The sequence below is a fragment of the Cucurbita pepo genome, chromosome LG17, assembly GCF_002806865.2.
Source record: "Cucurbita pepo subsp. pepo cultivar mu-cu-16 chromosome LG17, ASM280686v2, whole genome shotgun sequence".
Lineage (NCBI taxonomy): Eukaryota > Viridiplantae > Streptophyta > Magnoliopsida > Cucurbitales > Cucurbitaceae > Cucurbita > Cucurbita pepo.
This window is the reverse complement of record NC_036654.1, coordinates 8,355,869-8,375,642: the sequence shown is the minus strand read 5'-3', so window position 1 is coordinate 8,375,642 and position 19,774 is coordinate 8,355,869. Positions and strand designations below refer to the sequence as shown.

General features: G+C 36.6%; 2 protein-coding genes across 3 annotated transcripts; both read right to left on the bottom strand.

The window, feature by feature from the left end:
- Window positions 1-6,436: 6,436 nt before the first annotated feature.
- LOC111778495 (probable myosin-binding protein 6) lies at window positions 6,437-10,248 on the bottom strand. 2 transcript variants are annotated; one of them, XM_023658367.1, is made up of 4 exons: window positions 10,067-10,248; window positions 9,332-9,714; window positions 7,467-8,445; window positions 6,437-6,626 (listed from the first exon to the last, which is right to left on the bottom strand). In XM_023658367.1, exons 2-3 carry the CDS (start codon window positions 9,618-9,620, stop codon window positions 7,736-7,738), a joined length of 999 nt encoding a protein of 332 aa, XP_023514135.1. In that variant the 5' UTR covers window positions 9,621-9,714; window positions 10,067-10,248; the 3' UTR covers window positions 6,437-6,626; window positions 7,467-7,735. The 2 variants fall into 2 exon arrangements, with proteins under 2 accessions (XP_023514135.1, XP_023514134.1); XM_023658366.1 differs by having other exon boundaries at window positions 9,332-10,248.
- Window positions 10,249-11,616: 1,368 nt separating this feature from the next.
- On the bottom strand, window positions 11,617-19,561 carry LOC111778494 (probable LRR receptor-like serine/threonine-protein kinase At5g48740). The gene is made up of 16 exons (XM_023658365.1): window positions 19,420-19,561; window positions 18,121-18,655; window positions 17,583-18,034; window positions 16,640-16,757; window positions 16,470-16,538; window positions 16,244-16,312; window positions 16,082-16,150; window positions 15,858-15,929; window positions 15,340-15,408; window positions 14,975-15,240; window positions 13,643-13,848; window positions 13,280-13,406; window positions 13,125-13,193; window positions 12,345-12,534; window positions 12,143-12,275; window positions 11,617-11,922 (listed from the first exon to the last, which is right to left on the bottom strand). Exons 1-16 carry the CDS (start codon window positions 19,493-19,495, stop codon window positions 11,710-11,712), a joined length of 2,733 nt encoding a protein of 910 aa, XP_023514133.1. The 5' UTR covers window positions 19,496-19,561; the 3' UTR covers window positions 11,617-11,709.
- Between the last annotated feature and the right edge of the window lie 213 nt (window positions 19,562-19,774).

Genomic DNA, 19,774 nt, shown 5'->3' with positions numbered 1-19,774 from the left:
CAGGCACATTGTAACTTGAACTATACTTCCGATATAAATGAAAGCACACAACATACAGTGGAGCAAACCATTGTCAATTAGCCTGGGATGAAAAATACAGCTCATGATATAGGTACTCAAGCATTCCTAGAACCACATCATCTCAACCTGTAAACCAGTAGAGTTCAAGGAGAAAAAAAAAAAAAAAGATGTCTGTTGTGTAGATCAGACTAAACACAAATTGTCCCAAAAATCGATGCAACAGCTCCTCCTTGTTTTCCCTTGAGTAAATAAGAAGAATCATAGGCAAATAAAACCACAGAAGCATCATCTAAAAATAGGAAAAGACACATTATCACTTCTAGGATTGCTAAATAAGTAGGCTAAAAGAATAAAATAAAATAAAAACAACAACAAAAAACTCTTATGATTGTCTCATTTTCAATTTAGTCCCAAATCTTTTAAAAAATTCAATTTTATTGTTCAATATATAGATTTTTTCAATCAAATTTTTACTAACACATAACGTTAAAATACACAGATAAAATGAAAATATGCCATCATAGTACATTTAATTTTATGACATTGAATTAATTAGCTAAATATCTGTATCAGTCCCAAAGTTTTAAGCATATTTTAAAATTTAGTCCCCATTGTCTAAAAAGTTCCAATCTAGTCCCTTACGTTCAAAAGTTTTTCATAGAACTTCGTCATAAATGAATGTTAAAACTGGCGGATGATAAACCCATGCATGGTACATAGTGAATTGGTAGAAACTTAGAGTAGAAATTAGACCCGCAAAGTGAAGTTAATTCAAAATTATGTCAACTTGTTATATATTTAAAGCAGGAATTCTAAAGTAGCCTAACTCGTATAATTTTTTGCTCATTCACTAAGTATCATGTCATGCAAGCTAAACAATCATTGATAGGAAGGATAGAATCGAAAAATGTTAAAACATAATATACTAAATTGAAACTTCAATAACAATAGGGATTAATTTATTAAAAAATATATATATATATATATATAATTAATTAAAATAAAAATAAATAAAATAAAACTCAAATGTATACTAAAACATATATTTTGCCTTAAGTGAATTAAAAAATTATCTAAATTTGATGAAATAAGCCTACCACTTTCTCCCAAAATGTAAGCCTACTCATTTCATACTACTTGGAACATAGAAACTTACCTAACATGAAATTGCATGCTGTTATACCAAATGGGCCCATTAAAATGGTATTGTATTATGCACCTTTCTACTCGAATCACTATTTGAAGATCCTTTTTGTAACCCACCACTGGTGACTGAAATTAATTACATTTCTTTCTCAAAAGAAATGCTATTATACTTGCCCGTAATATCAGAACCCTACTCACTCCTTGTAACCTGGAACAGTAACTTATCCAGCTTGAAATCAAAATTGCTCGTTGTTATAGAAAATAAAGCAACTAAAACAAGGAATGTTCAGGACTTGCTTGAAATTTTTCAAGGATATGAAAAATCAAATTGAAATTATAAAAGATTAGCAACAAAACTAAAAAATGAAACAAGCATTAGGGACTGAGTTATATAATCAGCCTAGGGAATATAGTTTATACACCCACATCATGTGTGGCTGGTACAAAAACTATCCAAAGCTCCTAAGAAAGAAAAACCTATAACACCTTAAATTAATACCATATCTTTCAATATTAGAAAATATCTATCATGTGTCTTTAAGGGATCTAAAACAACATAAAATATTCATTTGTGTCCTATACTAAAACAAAACAAATAAGATACTTTAGCACCTAACAAAAGTAACACTAAAATCCTTGACACATACAAAGCTACTCTTTTGTTTATGACTTGAGTGCCAAACCACTTTGTGAGTGCACACATTCAATAGTTCGCATGAGACAATCACCTAATTCATTCCACAACAACTATCTAAAAATTAGAAGAATATTATATATTTTAAATTCTAGATGAGTGGCCAACCCAATCTGCAGCTTGCTCCTTTCACTACTGGTGGTTAAAGTCAAAACTACATATCCCAACAAAGATCTTCACATCTTGTACAAAGAAAACCTATAGGTATCATTCCCTCCATACAAGTGGTAGAACATTGACATAAAGAATCCAATATCTTTTTCTACGGAAAGAAAATAATGCAACAGCATTTTTGGTTAAAATACCATTTTGGTCTACGAACTTCTGGTATCATTCTATTTAGTCTTTGTACTTTCATTAAATCTTAAAACTAGTCTCTATCATTAGTTTGAAGTTAATTGTTACCCAAAATCAGTTAAATAATAATAATAATTTTTATGTAAGAAAAGACAAAAATGTGAACATACTTCCAAAATTTATAGAGAGAAGGTAAACAGAGACTAGTTTTTTAGAAAAGTAACAAATAACAAACAATAGGGATCAATTTTAAGCTTTCTTGAAAGTACGTGACTTAATTTGGACATTTGAAAGTACAGAAACTGAAATGGATTGAAATTCGAAGTATATGGACGAAAATGGTAAGTTAACCAACAATTTTTAGAAAGAGATGTATAAAGAGAAAAATAGCAACAATAAAAACTTAGGGTCTAAGGTAGAGAAAATCCCCACCACCAGACACTAATATAGAAGCACACTCCAATCTACAACCAAACAAACAGCTATAAAATTCCAATGTACCTCCCCCCATCACAGAATTAAGCGTCAAAAATAGCTTTAAGGAAGAATCTGGGCAAAAAAAATTCAACAAAAAACCTGTGGCTTTCTTGCTTGATTCAAACACAGGAAAAGCTTGCATGCTGTTGGGATGAAGAATAAAAATGCCAACTATGGTAGGCTAATAGTAACAGCAATGACCTCTCCAAGCCTGTCAGCTAACCAAGGCAAGGAGTGGATTAAACGATTGCTTTCTTCCCTCTGTCCATCCTTGAAAGAAAAGCCTCTAAAGACTTTCAACTTTTCTAACAACTTTTTCACTTGCTCGGGTTATCAGAAACAGCCCAAGAACAAAAATGCCAACAACCACTACAACATATGCATAGTGGTATATTGGCTGAGTCACAATTCAAAGAAATCTTCAAGTGCCGAAGAACTGTATTCTTGTACAAATAACTAGTTTCTTAAGATCTCAACCATCTTATGAAGAACATCTTCATTTTCCATCACATACAACTCTGCTTGAAAATGTTTCTTCTGATCCCAAAAACTCAATTCCAATCCACTATACAGACAATCAATGAACTGAAAGATATTCTAAAGCTGAAGCTCGTAATGTTAGACCAAGTGCTCTGACATCTATATGTTTTTGGCAATCTACTTCACCCTCGAAATTATCAAATAGATTTTACAAAAATTTCAAAGAGCCAATAGGTACCTTTTCTCTATTCTAGATATCAACAAGTGTCGATGCCAACTTAAGCACACTTCAACTAATGTCAAAGGACAACCACCTAACTTTCTACATTTAGTTACCAAGGAAACTTGAAAAATATTAAATCCGAGATAGGTACCAATCATGGTTTGAACCCATCCCCTAAACCATTTACACTTTTTAATTGGCCTTAAAGATCACTAGGTCAATCCAGGGAAGAGAGAAGGGTACTTAACCAACTTAAATTTGAGTTCCAAGATTTATAATNTAAAAAAAAAAAAAAAAAAAAAACAATGTGTCCCATCCTTTTACCAAGTCTAGTTGGGGCAGAACCTTAAGATATCTACCCTCTAACAGGAAACGCACACATAGCAAAAGAACAAAACACGACTGAGCTGTTCTGAGCGCAACAGCGTGGAGTTAAATAGCTAAAAGTAAAAATACATCAGTACTGAGCATGCACAAACACAAAATGATTTGGGCGAAGGTAGAATTCTAAGAAACAAGAATTAGAAGAACCAACTAAAAGACAATAAGTGAATTAACTAAATAGATTAAATTAATTATTAGGAGGCAAGACATGAGTTACGTGAAATATGAAAACCAGCTACAGTGCCCGCTACAGCATGGCAGCTGCAACTGATTGTCTTGTAAATTCCCAAACGTGCGTGTCCATGACGGATAAAATGAAGCTTCAGAAACAATAAACCTACCATTCGAACAAACTCGACGAAATTTTCTATTCATATGAATCAAAGCACGATATATTTTCGTGCCCATGGCTATTAATCATGAATCAACAAGGTTGCAACACTAACCTCGATGCACACAATCACAATGCATGACACATACGAAACACAATCATGCGGCCATTAAAACCCCTAAGGTATAATAACACAGAATCATTGCAGCCCAGGAAAATCCCCAAATTTAAAATTCTAGGGTTTCGCAAATTGAACCGGGAAGCAGCAAGAAACACAATAATCACCTGAATTTCGAAGAGAGTGATGAAATTGGAAGGTAGTAGGGCTATTATTGGAGAACCCGGAGAGTTGATTCCCTCAGCTTGGTGTGCCCTAGGGTTTTGTGCGAGGGAAATGGTTGGGTGAATTAAAATGGAATGAAAATTGGGCAAAAACACAGCACGTCCCTGCAAATGTCAGCCATGAAGCATCGTTGAGAAACCCTATTTGTCCCTAATTTCCGTCACACTGCGTCTCCAACGTCGAGGTTGGTTCGATGGAGTTGAAAATGGGGGACTATGCGACCTCTGCGAGTAGTGGGCTGGACATGAAGAAGACGATGAAGAAGGGGCCTTTGAAAATATGGGTATCCATTTTGGGCTCTTTTTTTAATTACAAAAATATTTATTTATTTATTTTAAATAATTTATTATTATTTTACTTTATTCTCAACATATTGATTATAGGAATATTCAAACTAAGGTGAATATATTAATAATCAACATTTTAATCTAACATACGAATTTAAGCAACTACCACTATTTCTAATTTTAATACATATTTATTTTTAATTCTATAAATAGTGACTACCGGTGAATCATGATTTAGGTACTGATTGCTGCATTTCGGAACGAATATTATTTAACTACTGATTTAGGTTTTCACGAGCGCATTAGTAGACACGTAGATGGGTTAATTTTTTAGCTGTTAAGCGGGAAATGAGCCATGCAAGAGACCGTTAAGCAGAGTCTTATCATAACATCGAACGAGTCACTGTGGAGACCCGCTCCTGAAAGAGAGTAGAGAGAGATTTTGTCACTATTCACTTGCTATGTCAAAATACGTGCATAATACTAAGTTGTATTGTCAAATTTTTAACTTTAAAAATTACGTTCAAAATTATATTATATATATATATATATATATATATATATATATATATATATATATATATATTTATTTATTACGAATCGTTATTAAATTTATTATGACGTTTTACAAATTTTTTAATATGAATTATATTCACAAGTATAGAAATTGGAATCCAACCTCGCGTCCCTCACCTTCATTTCGTAGACGTTAGATAAAACGTTACATCATAAGCTCAATTTTTAAATATTCATAAATAACTTATCGTCTTAACTTCACGGTTCTTTTTTAATATAGAAATTACAAAAACTACTAAACTATTACATATCAATCTCAACGAGTTAAAATATATATTGTTAACTAAAATGTCAAATATTTAAAATTTTGCGAAATAAAATAATAATAATAAATATTGGAATTTTGTTTTTACTTAGATTTTTCAATGTAATAGTTATTTTATTTTGTTGGTTGAAAATGGACGAAAAAAAAATAAATTAAATGATTATTAAGGCACATCTAAACCCCTCCCTTTAAAATATATGAAATTATATTTAATTATAAATTTAATCAATTGAAAAACTTTATTCACAATTAAAATTATAATTATGAAAATTATTGTTTTTTAACATAGATTTTTTTTCCACAAAATTAAGTTACATTCATAGATATTTTTTATAAAATTAAATTACATTCTAATTTTTTAACGCGAGTGAAAAACAAAATTAGATATTTTTTACCCAATTAAATTACATTCTAATTTTTTTAACACCACAGAAAAAAAAAGGTAAAATTAAATATTTTTTTACAAAATTAAATTACATTACAAACTTTTAACAGAGAAAAAAACAAAGTAACCTAATTAAAAAAAAAAAATTAAATTACTTTCTAATTTTTTAACACTAAAGAAAAAAAAAGAGTAAATTAAATATTTTTTTACAAAATTAAATTACATTCTATATTTGAACACTGGATAAAAAATAATAAAAAAAGTAAAATTAAGTAATTTTTTTACAAAATTAAATTACATCCTAATTTTTTAACACTGAAAAACTAAAAGTATTATTTTTTTAAAAAAATTTATCTATTTAAAAAATTTAATCCATTAATATAATTGGGGGCGTGCCGGAGCGGTCATGTGGGCTCTGTCCGTGCGCAGGTTCGAACCCTGTCGCTCACGTTCTTATTTTATTTTCTTAATTTAGCTTAGGCTCTATTAGCTCTTCTTATATAGACTCAGAAGAATCACAAGGCAAATTTGTACAATATTTACAATTTTATTTCTTTGAACTGTCAAGGAACAGTATTTACATCTCACACAAAGGATCTTACAAAGGAACAGCTACAAATAGTATTAACTTACAAAGGCAACTGGAAGGGAGAAGAAAGAAAAAGTTCAGAATATCCCATCTTCAGATCTGTTTCATAAGAATATAGGCCACCTGACCTGCAAATAGCAATCGAGTCGCAAGTCGTTAGCTGCAAATGTTGCGGTGTAGAACAAAATATCCGTCGATGCATCAATATCTTCGTACATTGTCAAGCACATCTTGTCAAAAAATTCAACAAAAGTATATAATAGATTACAATTTTTTGAGAAATTTTCGTTAATATCAAGATAGAATCGAGATTTAAGTCCATCTTTGTTATGTTTGAATTGCTCGGATCATTCGAAACTGAAAAAGTTAACCATATATGAACAGGGTCTTCTCACAAAAAACTAATTGAGAATCCTCTACCAATAAACTCGTTAACCATACACCTACCCAGAAATCGGAGAAGTTCTCAAAAAACTTTTAGCATCCAGAATATGAGTTTGTACTTGTTTTCATCCCAATTTGTATGAGGAAACTAGTTGAGAAGAACGTACAAGAACGAGCAAGAAGAAAAGCTATTAAATTACGACACCCAACAACCCCTTCGACGAGCCATGTTTGATAATCATTTGGTTTTTAGTATCTCCGTATCCGCCTTCCTATCTAATTACTAATATATGCTCGATCTCCTAATACAATCCCTATCAGAATGCAGAGGAGTAGCAGGGATAATCATGTAAGCAGATCAAATCAGAGGCAGATAGATAACTTGCTCTCTTAAGCACTAGTTTTAATTTGTAGTAACTTCGTTCACAACAATGGAATCAACAACTGCAATTTTCCAAATCAACCAAACAAATTTTAAGAGAAAGAAATCAGCAGAAGTTCATGATCAACGAAATTAGTGCAAATATGTGAGAACTATAATCATCAGCAACGATTAAATGGTAAAGTAAAGTAATAATTCATACCTTAAAGGAGAAAGTGGCCAATACAACCTGTTAAAAAGAATCTCCTAGCCGTCAAATATCTTGGGAGTTCGATATTTCAACAGATGGAGAAGTTGCAACCCTTCTAACCCGACAACACTACAACGACCTTTCGATATTTGCTGAATTCTAGTTCTATGGTTGATTTAGATGGTCAAGTCCATGCTTTAGGCATTAAATGTTCCAAGGGTGGTAGCATAACTGTAGGACCACTTGATATGATCAACTTTTGTGTCTTCCATGTGGAGTTTTTAGTCAATCATATGAATATCTTGAACATCTATTTCCATATCAAGAATGGAACTTCCTAGATCATTAACTGCGTGTTCGATGTGCTCCAAACTTTCTGGCCGTACCCCACAGAAAACAAAGCTTTTCTTCAAATCACAATCCCTCAGTTCATTGTCTTTAGCATTTGAATGGGTAGTAGCAGACTGTTCTTTACGTTCATCCAATATGAAATCCCACTTTCTTTTTAACTGTTCCTTTTCTGAAAGATCCATCAGTCTATAAGCTTTGATTTTCTTCTCCAGAACATGACAATCTATTTCCCTCTTGACAAGGATCTCTCGGAGGATATTCATCTCTTCTTCATCATAAGCAATTTTTTCTTCTAATGCTCTCTGATATTGTCTTGCTTCCATTTCAGCTGACGCCTTCTCATTTTGCAAACGTGTTATCATGGCTATTGCTTCATCTACAGCAGTAGCAGCAGCAGCTCTCTCCTTCTCTAGTTCCAGAAACAGAGATGCTCGAGCAGTTTCTTCGTGTGCTTGGTCCAGCAATCTAATACAGCTTACTTCATTTCTGTCGATGTCTCTCTCTTGAGTGTTACTGGTACCTTGTCCTATAGTGGAAGAGCCTTTATTCATATGATCATTTTCGCCAACTGAACCACTTGATTCAAAGCCTTGCCAGTTTCTTTCACTCAATTCCACGTGATTTGATTCATTACTATCATCTAAAATAGCAAGGTCACAGAAACATCATTATACAGAAAAAAATTAATATAAAACCCCTCCTTCTCAGCCAAAAAACAAAAGAGATGGGGATTCATGTTGAAGTAAATACAGCTTTCAACCAAATTCGCGTTTTCATAGGATGCAAGTTGGTTACTTTCTAGTTGGAAAGCTGTCTTTTGTGCATATAAGTTAATATTGTCACTGTGGTTGGCTGGTTGTTCTTGTTTGTTGGCTCAGCTACCTATATAAATCTGAGATCGCACGTCAGTTGGAGAGGGGAACAAAACATTTCTTATAAGGGTGTGAAAGCCTCCCCCTAACAGACGAGTTTTAAAACATTGAGGGAAAGCCTGGAAGGGAAAGCCCAAAGAGGACAATATATGCTAGCGGTGGGCTTGGGCTGCTACAAATGATATCAGCGCTAGACACTGGGCGGTGTGCCAACGAGGACGCTGGAACCCCAAGGGGGTGGATTTTGAGATCCCACGTCGGTTGGAGAGGGGAACGAAACACTCCTTATAAGGGTATGGAAACCTCTCCCTAACAGAGGCAGTTTAAAACCTTGAGGAGAAGCCTAGAAGGGAAAACTCAAAGAAGACAATATACGATAACGGTGGGCTTGGGCTGTTACAATAAATTATCAGTGAACTTGCATCGTAGTAAGAACAATTGAGGACGAAAAAAGGAACCATATCATGTTTTATGTTTTTTCACTCTTACTTTGTGCTGGTAAAATCTTTGATAGTTCTAACATCAAATCTTCAAAGATACTCATAGCCAGAAAAACAAACTTATCATATCAGAGAGGATGATGCAATATCAATTCAAGCAAGAGAACAATACATCAGAACATATAAATAAATGGTAAAATTGATATATGATCACCTGGAACAAATTCTTGTCTCTCAACCAATGCCACAAATTCCCTTTCCTTTCTAGTTTCATCCCCCTCACAGATTCCCTTGGACAATTTCACATCCTCAACCGCAGTTCTCCGTCGTCGTATTTTAGTCCTCGGCCTCCAATACATAATCCTCTTACCCTTACCGTCGTGTTCGCTATCATTATGAATCGAATTCTGAAATCCTGGGCCAGACAATGTACTACAGCAAGCCTCAGGAATTCCATCCGTATGATGATTCTCCATTAACGAACTCCAATTCGTGTTATCCATTTGATCATCGATCAAAATCAAATCAAAAGGAAACCTACCTTTCACCAATTCGAGCACCAGACAAATCTTCCTCTTCGGCCAACTAACAAGCAGTCTATGCAAACACAAATTAGAGTTCCGATTCCCATAAAATCCAGTACAAGGACAAGGCAAGCACAACCCAACTACTTTCAAAATCTTTGATGGGATAAACACAGTAGCCGATACGCACAAAAGAACATAAACAAGAGCTAGGTCAATAAAAGCTCTGACTAAACCAGACAAGGTCCACGAATGAATCTCATGGAACGCCATGGATTTCAATCAGTTCCCTTAAACTTGGCGACTAAGAAATCAAGAACCAGTAACAAAACTACGAAAAACACCGTCCACAAATTGAATCCAGCACAAAAAACGTGGTCAAATTACAGAAACAGAGTAAGATTAGGAGAAGGAGGAAGAAAAACCTGAATTACAGAGAGAGAAAGGAGGAAGAAGAACAAGTTTACGAAGACGAAGATGAAATCAGGCGTCCATTTCAAGGGGCAGAGGAAGAACACGAAGATGGAAGCAATGTCTTTTAGTGGAAGATTTGAGGATCATCGACATTATTGAACAGAAGCTGTTAAAAGCGTAACAAAAAGCTTGAGCTCATGAGACTGCATTAAATGTATGCATATTAATAATGTATTTATAAGTGAGATGCTCGCGCGTGACTTTTTAATTCTATTTTGACTTTATACCAAATAAATTTATTAAATTATTCAAAATTTATTATTTTAAATAAATGAGACGAGTTTTAATAGTGCATTATTATTAAATTTGGTTAAGTTTAGGGCGCGACTCTGATACCGTGTTAGACGAACACGATTCTCCACAATTGTATGATATTGTCTATTTTGAGTATAAGCTCTCGTGACTTTGTATGATATTGTCCATTTTGAATATAAGCTCTCCTGACTTTGCTTTGGGCTTCCCCAAAAGGTCTTTGTACCAACGGATATATTATAAAGCCATGATCATTCCCTAAATTAGTCAATACGGGACCTTCATCCTACACCTCCCCTCGAACAAAATACGTCTCCCGTTAATCGAGCCTCGACCCCTTTTTCTTTTGGAGTCTTAGTCATTTTTTACTATGCCTTCAACTTTTTCTTTTGGAGTCCTTTGTTCGACATTTGAGGATTCTGTTGACATTACTAAGTTTAGGGCATGACTTTTATATCATGTTAGATAAACATGACTCTCCATAGTGGTATGATATTGTCCACTATAAGCTCTCGTGGCTTTACTTTGGGCTTCCCCAAAAGGCCTCGTACCAATGGAGATAGTATTCATTGATTATATTATAAACTCATGATCTTCTCTATCCAACACCTCCCCTCGAACAAAGTACGCCTCCCCTTAATCGAGGCTCGACCCCTTTTTCTTTTGAAGTCTTAGTCATTTTTTACTATGCCTTCGACTTTTTATTTTGGAGTCCCTTGTTCGACATTGGAGGATTCTATTGACATAGCTAAGTTTAGGGCATGGCTCTAATACCGGGTTAGACGAACACGACTCTTCACAATTGTATGATATTGTCCACTTTGAGCATAATCTCTCGTGGTTTTGCTTTGGGCTTCCACAAAAAGCCTCGCACCAATGAAGATAGTATTCCTTGATTATAAACCCATTTTTACTCCCTAAATTAGCCGATTTGTGAGTTTCATCCAACACTCGATAGGAGCCAAAATTGAATTCAAACCAGCCATCACCCCTAGGGACGAGTAACTAATACGTCTTAATATCGTATTTGGAGTAATAGGTTAGATCCATTTAGCCCGTGTTTCGAAATCATTCATTGTCCTCGTCACATCCAAAAATTTCACATTCGAATTAAAAAATATGAAAAAAAAAAGAAAAAAAAAACTTTAAAATAATATATTTTAATATCTAATATTAAATAAAATATCTCAACATATATTTAAAATTTGAATAAAAAATAAAAAAATATACATTTCCCTCCCTGAATATTTGGTTTTACACGTGTAAGAAAATAAAATATTGTACAAATTCATAATAAAAATATAAATAAATATAATTGTTTAAAAATAATAATATTTAAGTATTAAAGGCCAAAAGTAGACAGATAAGCAATTTGAGCATCATAAGCTTGTTTGAGGTCATCCAAGACTTGTCCAATATTAGGCCTTAGTGAAGCATCTCTCTCTACACACCTTATAGCAATAACAGCTGCCTTTTTCATGCTTTCAACATCAAACCTTCCCCTCAACCTCTCATCGACTATCTCGAACGCACCCGCTTGCAAGTACGGTTTCGCCTGCATCACGAGCACGAGCATAGCTCAATTAGCATATTTCTTGTTCATAACGTTTTAGAAAGAAAAAAAAAAAGATATTTTCCAAACCGAGGCATAGAGCGTGTGTTCTTGACCAGAGGACAAATGTTCGAGTCTTCCACCCAGGTGGAGGATTCGAACCTTCGACTCTGAGTCGAGAGTAAGGTAGAGAGAAAACAAAGTACTTGTAAGTATGATTTACCCATAACACCAAGTTGAAAGAATCCGGAGTTCCAGTGTGACTCAGAGGCTCTCGTCCACAAATGAGCTCTAATAGAACCACTCCAAAACTATAAACATCGCTCTTTTCGGTTAACTGTTGAGTCGAGTAATACCTGCATTTGTCATTTTCATGTTAGAGTTGATCAAAATTACTCCCGAACATGCTCGGAAAAGTAGCTTACTCGGGATCCAAATAGCCAGCTGTGCCCTTGACAACAGTGGTGACATGAGTAGCATCAGGCTGTGGTAGTTGCTTGGACAGCCCAAAGTCACAAACTTTTGCATTCATTTCCATATCCAAAAGAATGTTACTACACTTAACATCACGGTGGATTATCCTTGGTTCACTTCCATTGTGTAAATAGTCCAACCCTAATATAAAATCACTAATTAATCGAATATTGTCGAGAAAAATAACAAAAATCTAACCCGACAAATTGTTCGTGATTGTACGATGAAACAAGTCGCCAAAATCCAACAATTCAAAACCTACCCGAGTTCGCGGTTTTCAAGATGAACTCGTCAAACCTCATTGTTGAATGATGAAAGTCCCACATCGGCTAATTTAGGGAATGATCATGGGTTTATAATAAAAAAAATATTGTCTCCATTGGTACGAGGCTTTTGGGGAAGCTTAAAGCAAAACCATGAGAGCTTATGCTCAAAGTGGACAATATCATACCACTATGGAGAGTCGTGTTCGTCTAACATGGTATCAGATTTTCCTAAAAAATGACTAGGACTCCAAATGAATCGAGCCTTGATTAAGGGGAGGCGTACTTTGTTCGAGGGGAAGTGCGAGGGGAAGTGTTGGATGATCCAGTGGACAATATCATACCATTTATGGAGAGTCGTGTTCGTCTAACACTCATAACATTTGAATAAAACGTCAAATATAACTGGTCGAGACATATATCAATTACTAAAAGATTAAACGTTCCCGTGTAACACGAAAATCGAACCTTTTGCTGCATCAACAGCTACTTTGAGTCTTCTAATCCAGCTAAGTGAGACACTTTTTTTGTTCTTGCCTGAAAAAAGGATACATAACAATAAATAATTAACCATTCTATGTAGAATTGATTATCAACGTTGTAATTGTTACATAGATAGTTACCATAGATGTGATCAGCCAAGGATCCACCCGGTAGATACTCGTAAACAAGTATTTGTCGTTTCGATTCGTTACAAAATCCTTCCAAACAAACGAGATTTTGATGACGAATTTGAGACAGGAGATGAACCTATTAAACAAAATTAAAAGTTAAAAAAAAATGACAAGTCATGGTTAGATTTGATCTTCTCTGTCTAATACGTCACGTATTTAGACGTGTCGTTGAAGGTTCATCCCTCGACCCGAAGTAATAATATGGGTCCGAGCTTAAACGTCCATATCATGTTTAAGTATGACTAAACTCGAGAAATGAAACGGATAAGTCTCGATATATTCTCGAGATGGTGTCGAGATAAGTAGGAGTACCTCATTGATAAAGGAATCAGCCCCAAGTTGGCTTTTGTCAAACCTTACTTTGACAGCCACAAGTTTTCCCTCAGGAAGCTTTCCAAGATAAACAGATCCAAAGCTTCCTCTGCCAATCACCTCCTTGAAGTTGTTTGTAGCTGCCTTTATCTCTTTGTAAGAGAATACTTTTGCAGCGTTCCAATTCCTTAGCTCCATTGCTGCCTCTACACATGCCACAAGTTTTTGAAATCCCATTAGAATTGATGCCACCGAAAACAAGTAGTCCGATTCAAGTCGGGAAAAAGATCGTTCGGTAACGTTTCTGAGAACTGTTTCTAGTTTCTCGTGTAACGGCTCAAGCCCAACATCAGCAGATATTGTCCTCTATAGGCTTTCCTTTTCGGGCTTACCCTCAAAGGTTTTAAAACGCGTTTGCTAGGGAGAGGCTCCCACACCCCTATAAAGGGTGTTTCGTTCTCCTCCCCAATCGATGTGGGATCTCACAATCCAACCCCTTCAGGGCCCAGCGTCCTCGTTGGCACTCGTTATTTTCTCCGATTGATGTGGGACCCCACCAAATCCACCCTCTTCGGGGCCCAGCGTCCTTGTTGGCACACCGCCTTGTGTCTACCCCCTTCGGGGAATAGCCTCCTCGTTGGCACATCGCCTGATGTCTAGCTCTAATACTATTTGTAACGGCCCAAGCTCACTACTAGCAGATATTATCCTCTTTGGACTTTCCCCTTCGGGCTTACCTCAAGTTTTTTAAAACGCGTATCCTAGAGAGGGGTTTCCACACCCTTATAAAGGGTGTTTCGTTCTCCTCCCCAACCAATGTGGGATTTCACAATCCACCCCCCTTCAAGGCCCAGCGTCCTCGCTGACATTCGTTCTTTTCTCCAATCGATGTAGGACCCCCACCAAATCCACTCCTCTTCGGGGCCCAGTGTCCTTGCTGACTCACCACCTCGTGTCTACCCCCTTCGGGGAACAGTCTCCTCGCTGGCACATTGCCCGATGTCTGGCTCTGATACCATTTGTAACACCCCAAACCCACTGCTAGCAGATATTGTCCTCTTTGGACTTTCCCTTTCGGGCTTACACTCAAGGTTTTTAAAACGCGTTTGTTAGGGAGAGGTTTCCACTCCCTTATAAAGGGTGTTTCGTTCTCCTCCCCAACCGATGTGGGATCTCACATCTCGTTTTTTTAGGAACTTTTGGAATAAAAAAGTGGCATGAGCGTTATACTTACAAAGTTAACGATAAAAACGTAATCGATACAACGAGAAACTAAAAACAAGAAACGAATACGATACCGAACGATGGATCGAGCTTGAAGGTTTGTCTTACTTGTTGAGTATGTGGGTTGAGCTGTGTGTTGAGAATGCTTCCTCATGTAGAGTAGAAATGAAAGAGAGAGTGTGATGAGGACTAGCAAAACTGCTGCAACTGCACAAGCAATGACAGTGATTGGCATATGACTGTTGCTATTGTGGCTGCTCATGTCCTTCTTTCTGTCAGGAACCACTGTGACTTGTGGTGTTTCAATGGCTGGGTTTGATGAAACATCATTGCATGTCATTGTGGAGAAAGACAGACAAGGGTTTCCTGATGTTCTGCAACAACGAGTAATCGACATCGAACATCATCGTTTTTCGTAAAAACGTTTGAACAGTTATGTTTGAACAGACATCGAACATCATCGTTTTCCATACCTAATTTCCAGAGTTCCTTTATTCAAAGCCAATGGAAGGGTTCCTTCTAGCCTATTGTTCTCCAAATTCCTGAGGTTGAAAGTGACTGAAATCTTCAAAAGTCGCTATTTTCAAAAGTCATTATGAACACGTTTGACTGAAAAGGTGATAGTATGAGAAAACATTTGTAACAGCTCACGCCCACCGCCAGTAGATATTGTCCGTTTTGGCTTATTACAAATGGTATCAGAGCCAGACACTGGCCCCCTCACATCGATTGGAGAGGCGAACGAAACATTTCTTATAAGGGTGTGGAATCTCCCTAGTGGACACGTTCTAAAACCTTATGGGGAAGCCCGGAAGGGAAAACCCAAAGAGGACAGTATCTATTAGCGGTGAGCTTGGAGTTTTACAACATTACTTTCAAAGCCATTTTGAACGTGTTCAATTGGAAAAAATGACGGTACTAGAAAACATTACTTTCACACGTCATTTCAAACACGTTCGACCAAAAAAGATGACGGTATGAGCTTACTTACAATAAGTGAAGATCTTCAAGTTCTCCCAAGCTGTCTGGAACAATTCCCTGCAGACTATTGTTCTGCAAGTCCCTATATATATACATGTATATATATATATCAACTTCAATTCTTAACTATAAAAACCAACACAACTGACTTTAACTGACAAAGAAGCTCAATTTTCAAGTTGAAAACCAACGACTGTTGGAAACATGCTGTCTGGTTTTTTTCTTTGTACTTACAGAATTTTGAGGTTGCTTAGGTTCTCGAAATCTGTCCCAAATGACGTTAGCTTGTTGAAACTCAAGTTCCTTCAAGAGGAAGTTAGTTAATTCAGTTATGTTTTTAAATATATATGATGTCCAAAAAATTCATACTAAGACAGACAGTTGAGAAAGGAGTACAAATTTTCAAGATGTGTCAGGCTGCCCAAGTTTTCTATCTGCCCGGTAAGTGAAGTGTTGTGCAAATCCCTGAAGAGAAATCACAGTAGTAAAATGGATTTATGAGCTCGGATGAAGAACTGCCCCCGAACCGACAGGTATTAGCAGTGATATTCTTCGATATCACGTGACAAATTTGATACGATAAGATAGAATGCAATACAGAGAAATGTTTAGAAGAGTTTACAGTATTTTGAGATCGAGAATGTCGCCGAACGTCGGGCTGATCGACCTGAAGTTGATATCGGAAAGCTCCCTGAGAGTGAGTAAAAAAGTAAGAACAAAGGAATCATTTGAATGCGTTGGGATGGAAAAACAGAACAAAAGAGATTAATATTGATAAATTTTAGTACATACAGAGATGTGACAAGGTTTCCTTCACATCCAACATGATCCCATGTTCTTGGAGAGCATGGATCATCTTCCCATCCCAAATTCAAACCAATAGATTGATGAATCACCTGAAGGGCTGAAACTGCAAGAAGTTTTCCAAAGTTTACGTCGAATTTCGACCCGAGTTCTTGAAACTTTTAATGTTATTCAACTCGTAGATTGTCAATTTTGTGACTAATTTACGTTCAAAGTTCGTTAAACTTGACTCACTCGAGTAAGTATGGGATATGCCAACATGAACATGACTCATTAAGGTCAGATGTTCGTTAAGTTACGGTAGCAGCCCAAGCCCACCACTAGCAGGTATTGTCCGCTTTGGCTCATTACATATCGCCGTCAGCTGGTTTTAAAACAAGTATGCTAGAGAGAGGTTTCCACACCCTTATAAGAAATGTTTCATTCCCCTCTCCAACCGACGTGGGATCTCACAATCCACCCCTCTTGGGGGCCCAACATCCTTGCTAGCACACCGCCCTGTGTCTAGTTCTGATACCAACTGTAACACCCCTAATTTCCTTAACCTAATTAGTGACATCAACCCACTAAGTACGGGATAAGCCAACACGAACATGACTCATTAAGGTCAGATGTTCGTTACGTTACTGTAACAGCCCAAACCCACCGCTAGCAGATATTATCCACTTTGGCCTGTTACATATTGCCGTCAGCCAGTTTTAAAACGAGTCTACTAGAGAGAGGATTCCACACCCCTATAAGGAATGTTTCGCTCCCCTCTCCAATCGACATGGGATCTCACAATCCACCCCTCTTGGGAGCCCAGCATCCTCGCTAACACACCACCCGGTGTCCGGCTCTGATACCAACTGTAACGCCCCCAATTTTCTTAACCTAATTAGTGACATCAACCCACTAAGTACGGGATAAACACGAAACATAAACATCACACCTGTGGTTGATGAAGCTTCCAAAGGAACATGAACAATTTGATACACCTCAATGGCATTGACTTGAGGATAGAATTTAACACTCTTGAAAGTGATAATCAAGCTCTTGATTTGCTCTTGAATGACATACAAAGCCCTCATCTCTCCCATTTCAACAGTGTAATTTGATTCTATAACTTTCCCATTCATCAACACATCAAATGAAGGATGAACTGCAAGAATCCCACCAAAATACAATATCACAAAGTAATCTCCTTGTTCTTCAAGTGGGAGGTTGTAGCTCAGCTCATCTCTTCTTGCCAAAACTCTAGCTGTTTCAACCACTACAGCTGGTGGAGCTTCCTTCACTTGTATAGAATCAAAGTTAGCCTCAACTTTGAACCCTGATGACACATGAAATGGCTTGAAGTTCTCGTCCGCGTCCCAGATTCGATCGTATCGATCGATTGGGTACCTGTTTTCGACGAATGTGTAGCATAATGTGATTCTGATGAGTATCCCATGTTAGTCAAAAGTATATGAACCAGAGGTTGTTCGTACCTGAGAGATCCATTAGTGTAACCACAATTGATTCGGTACGACTTTCTAAGAGCTTGATTAGGAAGCAAGCCATCGTCGTACGCTCCCCGTGGCAGCGGTCGGAGTTCGAGCGAAGATATCAAGGGACTTCCACCCTCAGGAATGGAATGCAAACAGAAGGAGACAGTTTCTTTGTTAACTGGCCATACAAACTCCTCAGTCCAAGGGTCATGAGAGGTAAGGTTCACATTGGTAGCTATGGCTGTCCCAATAGAAACAGCAAAGGCAGGGGGCTTTCCAAGCTTGTCATAGTTTTTGTATACAAACTGAGCTCTGATAAGAACTGATGAGGAGCCATTTTTCAATGGTAGCTTGTAACATTTTCGCGCTCGGGTGTCGGGGAAGAACCGAACATGGCCGGTGGAAAAAGATCCACCCTTGCCTTTGTCGATGATTGACATGTTACCGGTGCCGATGTAGTCGATGTCCGGAATCCATGAAATGTTGGAGGAGTCAGTGAAGGTGGTAGTTCCTCCGCAAGATAAGCTTAGGAAAACTGTTTCATTTACATTGAAAGTCAGTTATATCTCTAAAGGGACGGTTCTACTCAACTCGGTTAGTCAAGACATCAGTTATATCTCTAAAAATGGACGATTTTTAGAACCAATATGAGCTCAACTCAGTTAGTCGAGACATCAGTTATATCTCTAAAAAAGGATGGTTCTAAGAACCAATATCAGCTCAACTCAATTAGCCAAGACATTACGATGATTCTAAGAACCAATATGAGCTCAACTCAGTTAGTCAAGACATCACTTATATCTCTAAAAAGGGATGGTTCTAAGAACCAATATGAATTCAACTCAGTTAATAAAGACATCACTTATATCTCTAAAAAGAGACGGTTCTAAGAACTAATATGAGCTCAACTCGATTAGTCAAGACATCATTTATATCTCTAAAAAGGGACGGTTCTAAGAACTAATATGAACTCAACTCAGTTAGTCAAGACATTAGTATCTCTAAAAAGGGGCCGTTCTAAGAACTAATATGAGCTCAACATAGTTGGTCAAGACAGTAGCTATATCTCTAAAAAGGGACGGTTCTAAGAACCAATATCAGCTCAACTCAATTAGCCAAGACATCACGATGATTCTAAGAACCAATATGAGCTCAACTCAGTTAGTCAAGACATCACTTATATCTCTAAAAAGGGACGGTTCTAAGAACCCAATCGAACCATTTCTCGAACAGAAAGCACTTTAAAGAGCGTTTACTCATCTACCCCAACAAAAACTTGAATGAAGAATAGAAGCATACCATCTTGATCGCTGAAAGCAAGAGTCCAAAACCCACAGCACAAAAAGAAGCCAACCCACAAGAGCTGCAGGTCCATTGGTGCCACTTTGGGTGCCACATTGGTGCCAAGTTGGGATTTTATTGTTAGTTAGATAAAGTGATGAAGAAGCAATTAGTAATGAGTGATATAAATTTTTTAAAAAGTAATGAATTTATGGCAATAGAAATGATGAGCCATGATGATCAAAGTGAAAATGGTGTAGTTGTTGTTGTAAAACACACTCAAAAGCACAAACCAAACCCTAAAGCAAAGCTAAAAATGTTCTTTTTTTTCTTTTTCCTCATTGCAAATTATATTCACGTGGTTACTTTTGTA

Excerpts from the sequence above, each read along its gene's own strand:
- LOC111778495 (XM_023658366.1), bottom strand. The coding sequence starts at position 9,914 with ATGGCGTTCCATGAGATTCATTCGTGGACCTTGTCTGGTTTAGTCAGA. Across the intron at positions 8,446-9,331 it reads GAGACAAGAATTTGTTCCAG|ATGATAGTAATGAATCAAAT; the intron begins GTGATCATATAT and ends TTGCTATTTTAG.
- LOC111778494 (XM_023658365.1), bottom strand. The coding sequence starts at position 19,495 with ATGGACCTGCAGCTCTTGTGGGTTGGCTTCTTTTTGTGCTGTGGGTTT. Across the intron at positions 16,758-17,582 it reads GGAAGCTTCATCAACCACAG|TTTCAGCCCTTCAGGTGATT; the intron begins GTGTGATGTTTA and ends AACTTCTTGCAG. Across the intron at positions 12,276-12,344 it reads GCTGGCTATTTGGATCCCGA|GTATTACTCGACTCAACAGT; the intron begins GTAAGCTACTTT and ends TGACAAATGCAG.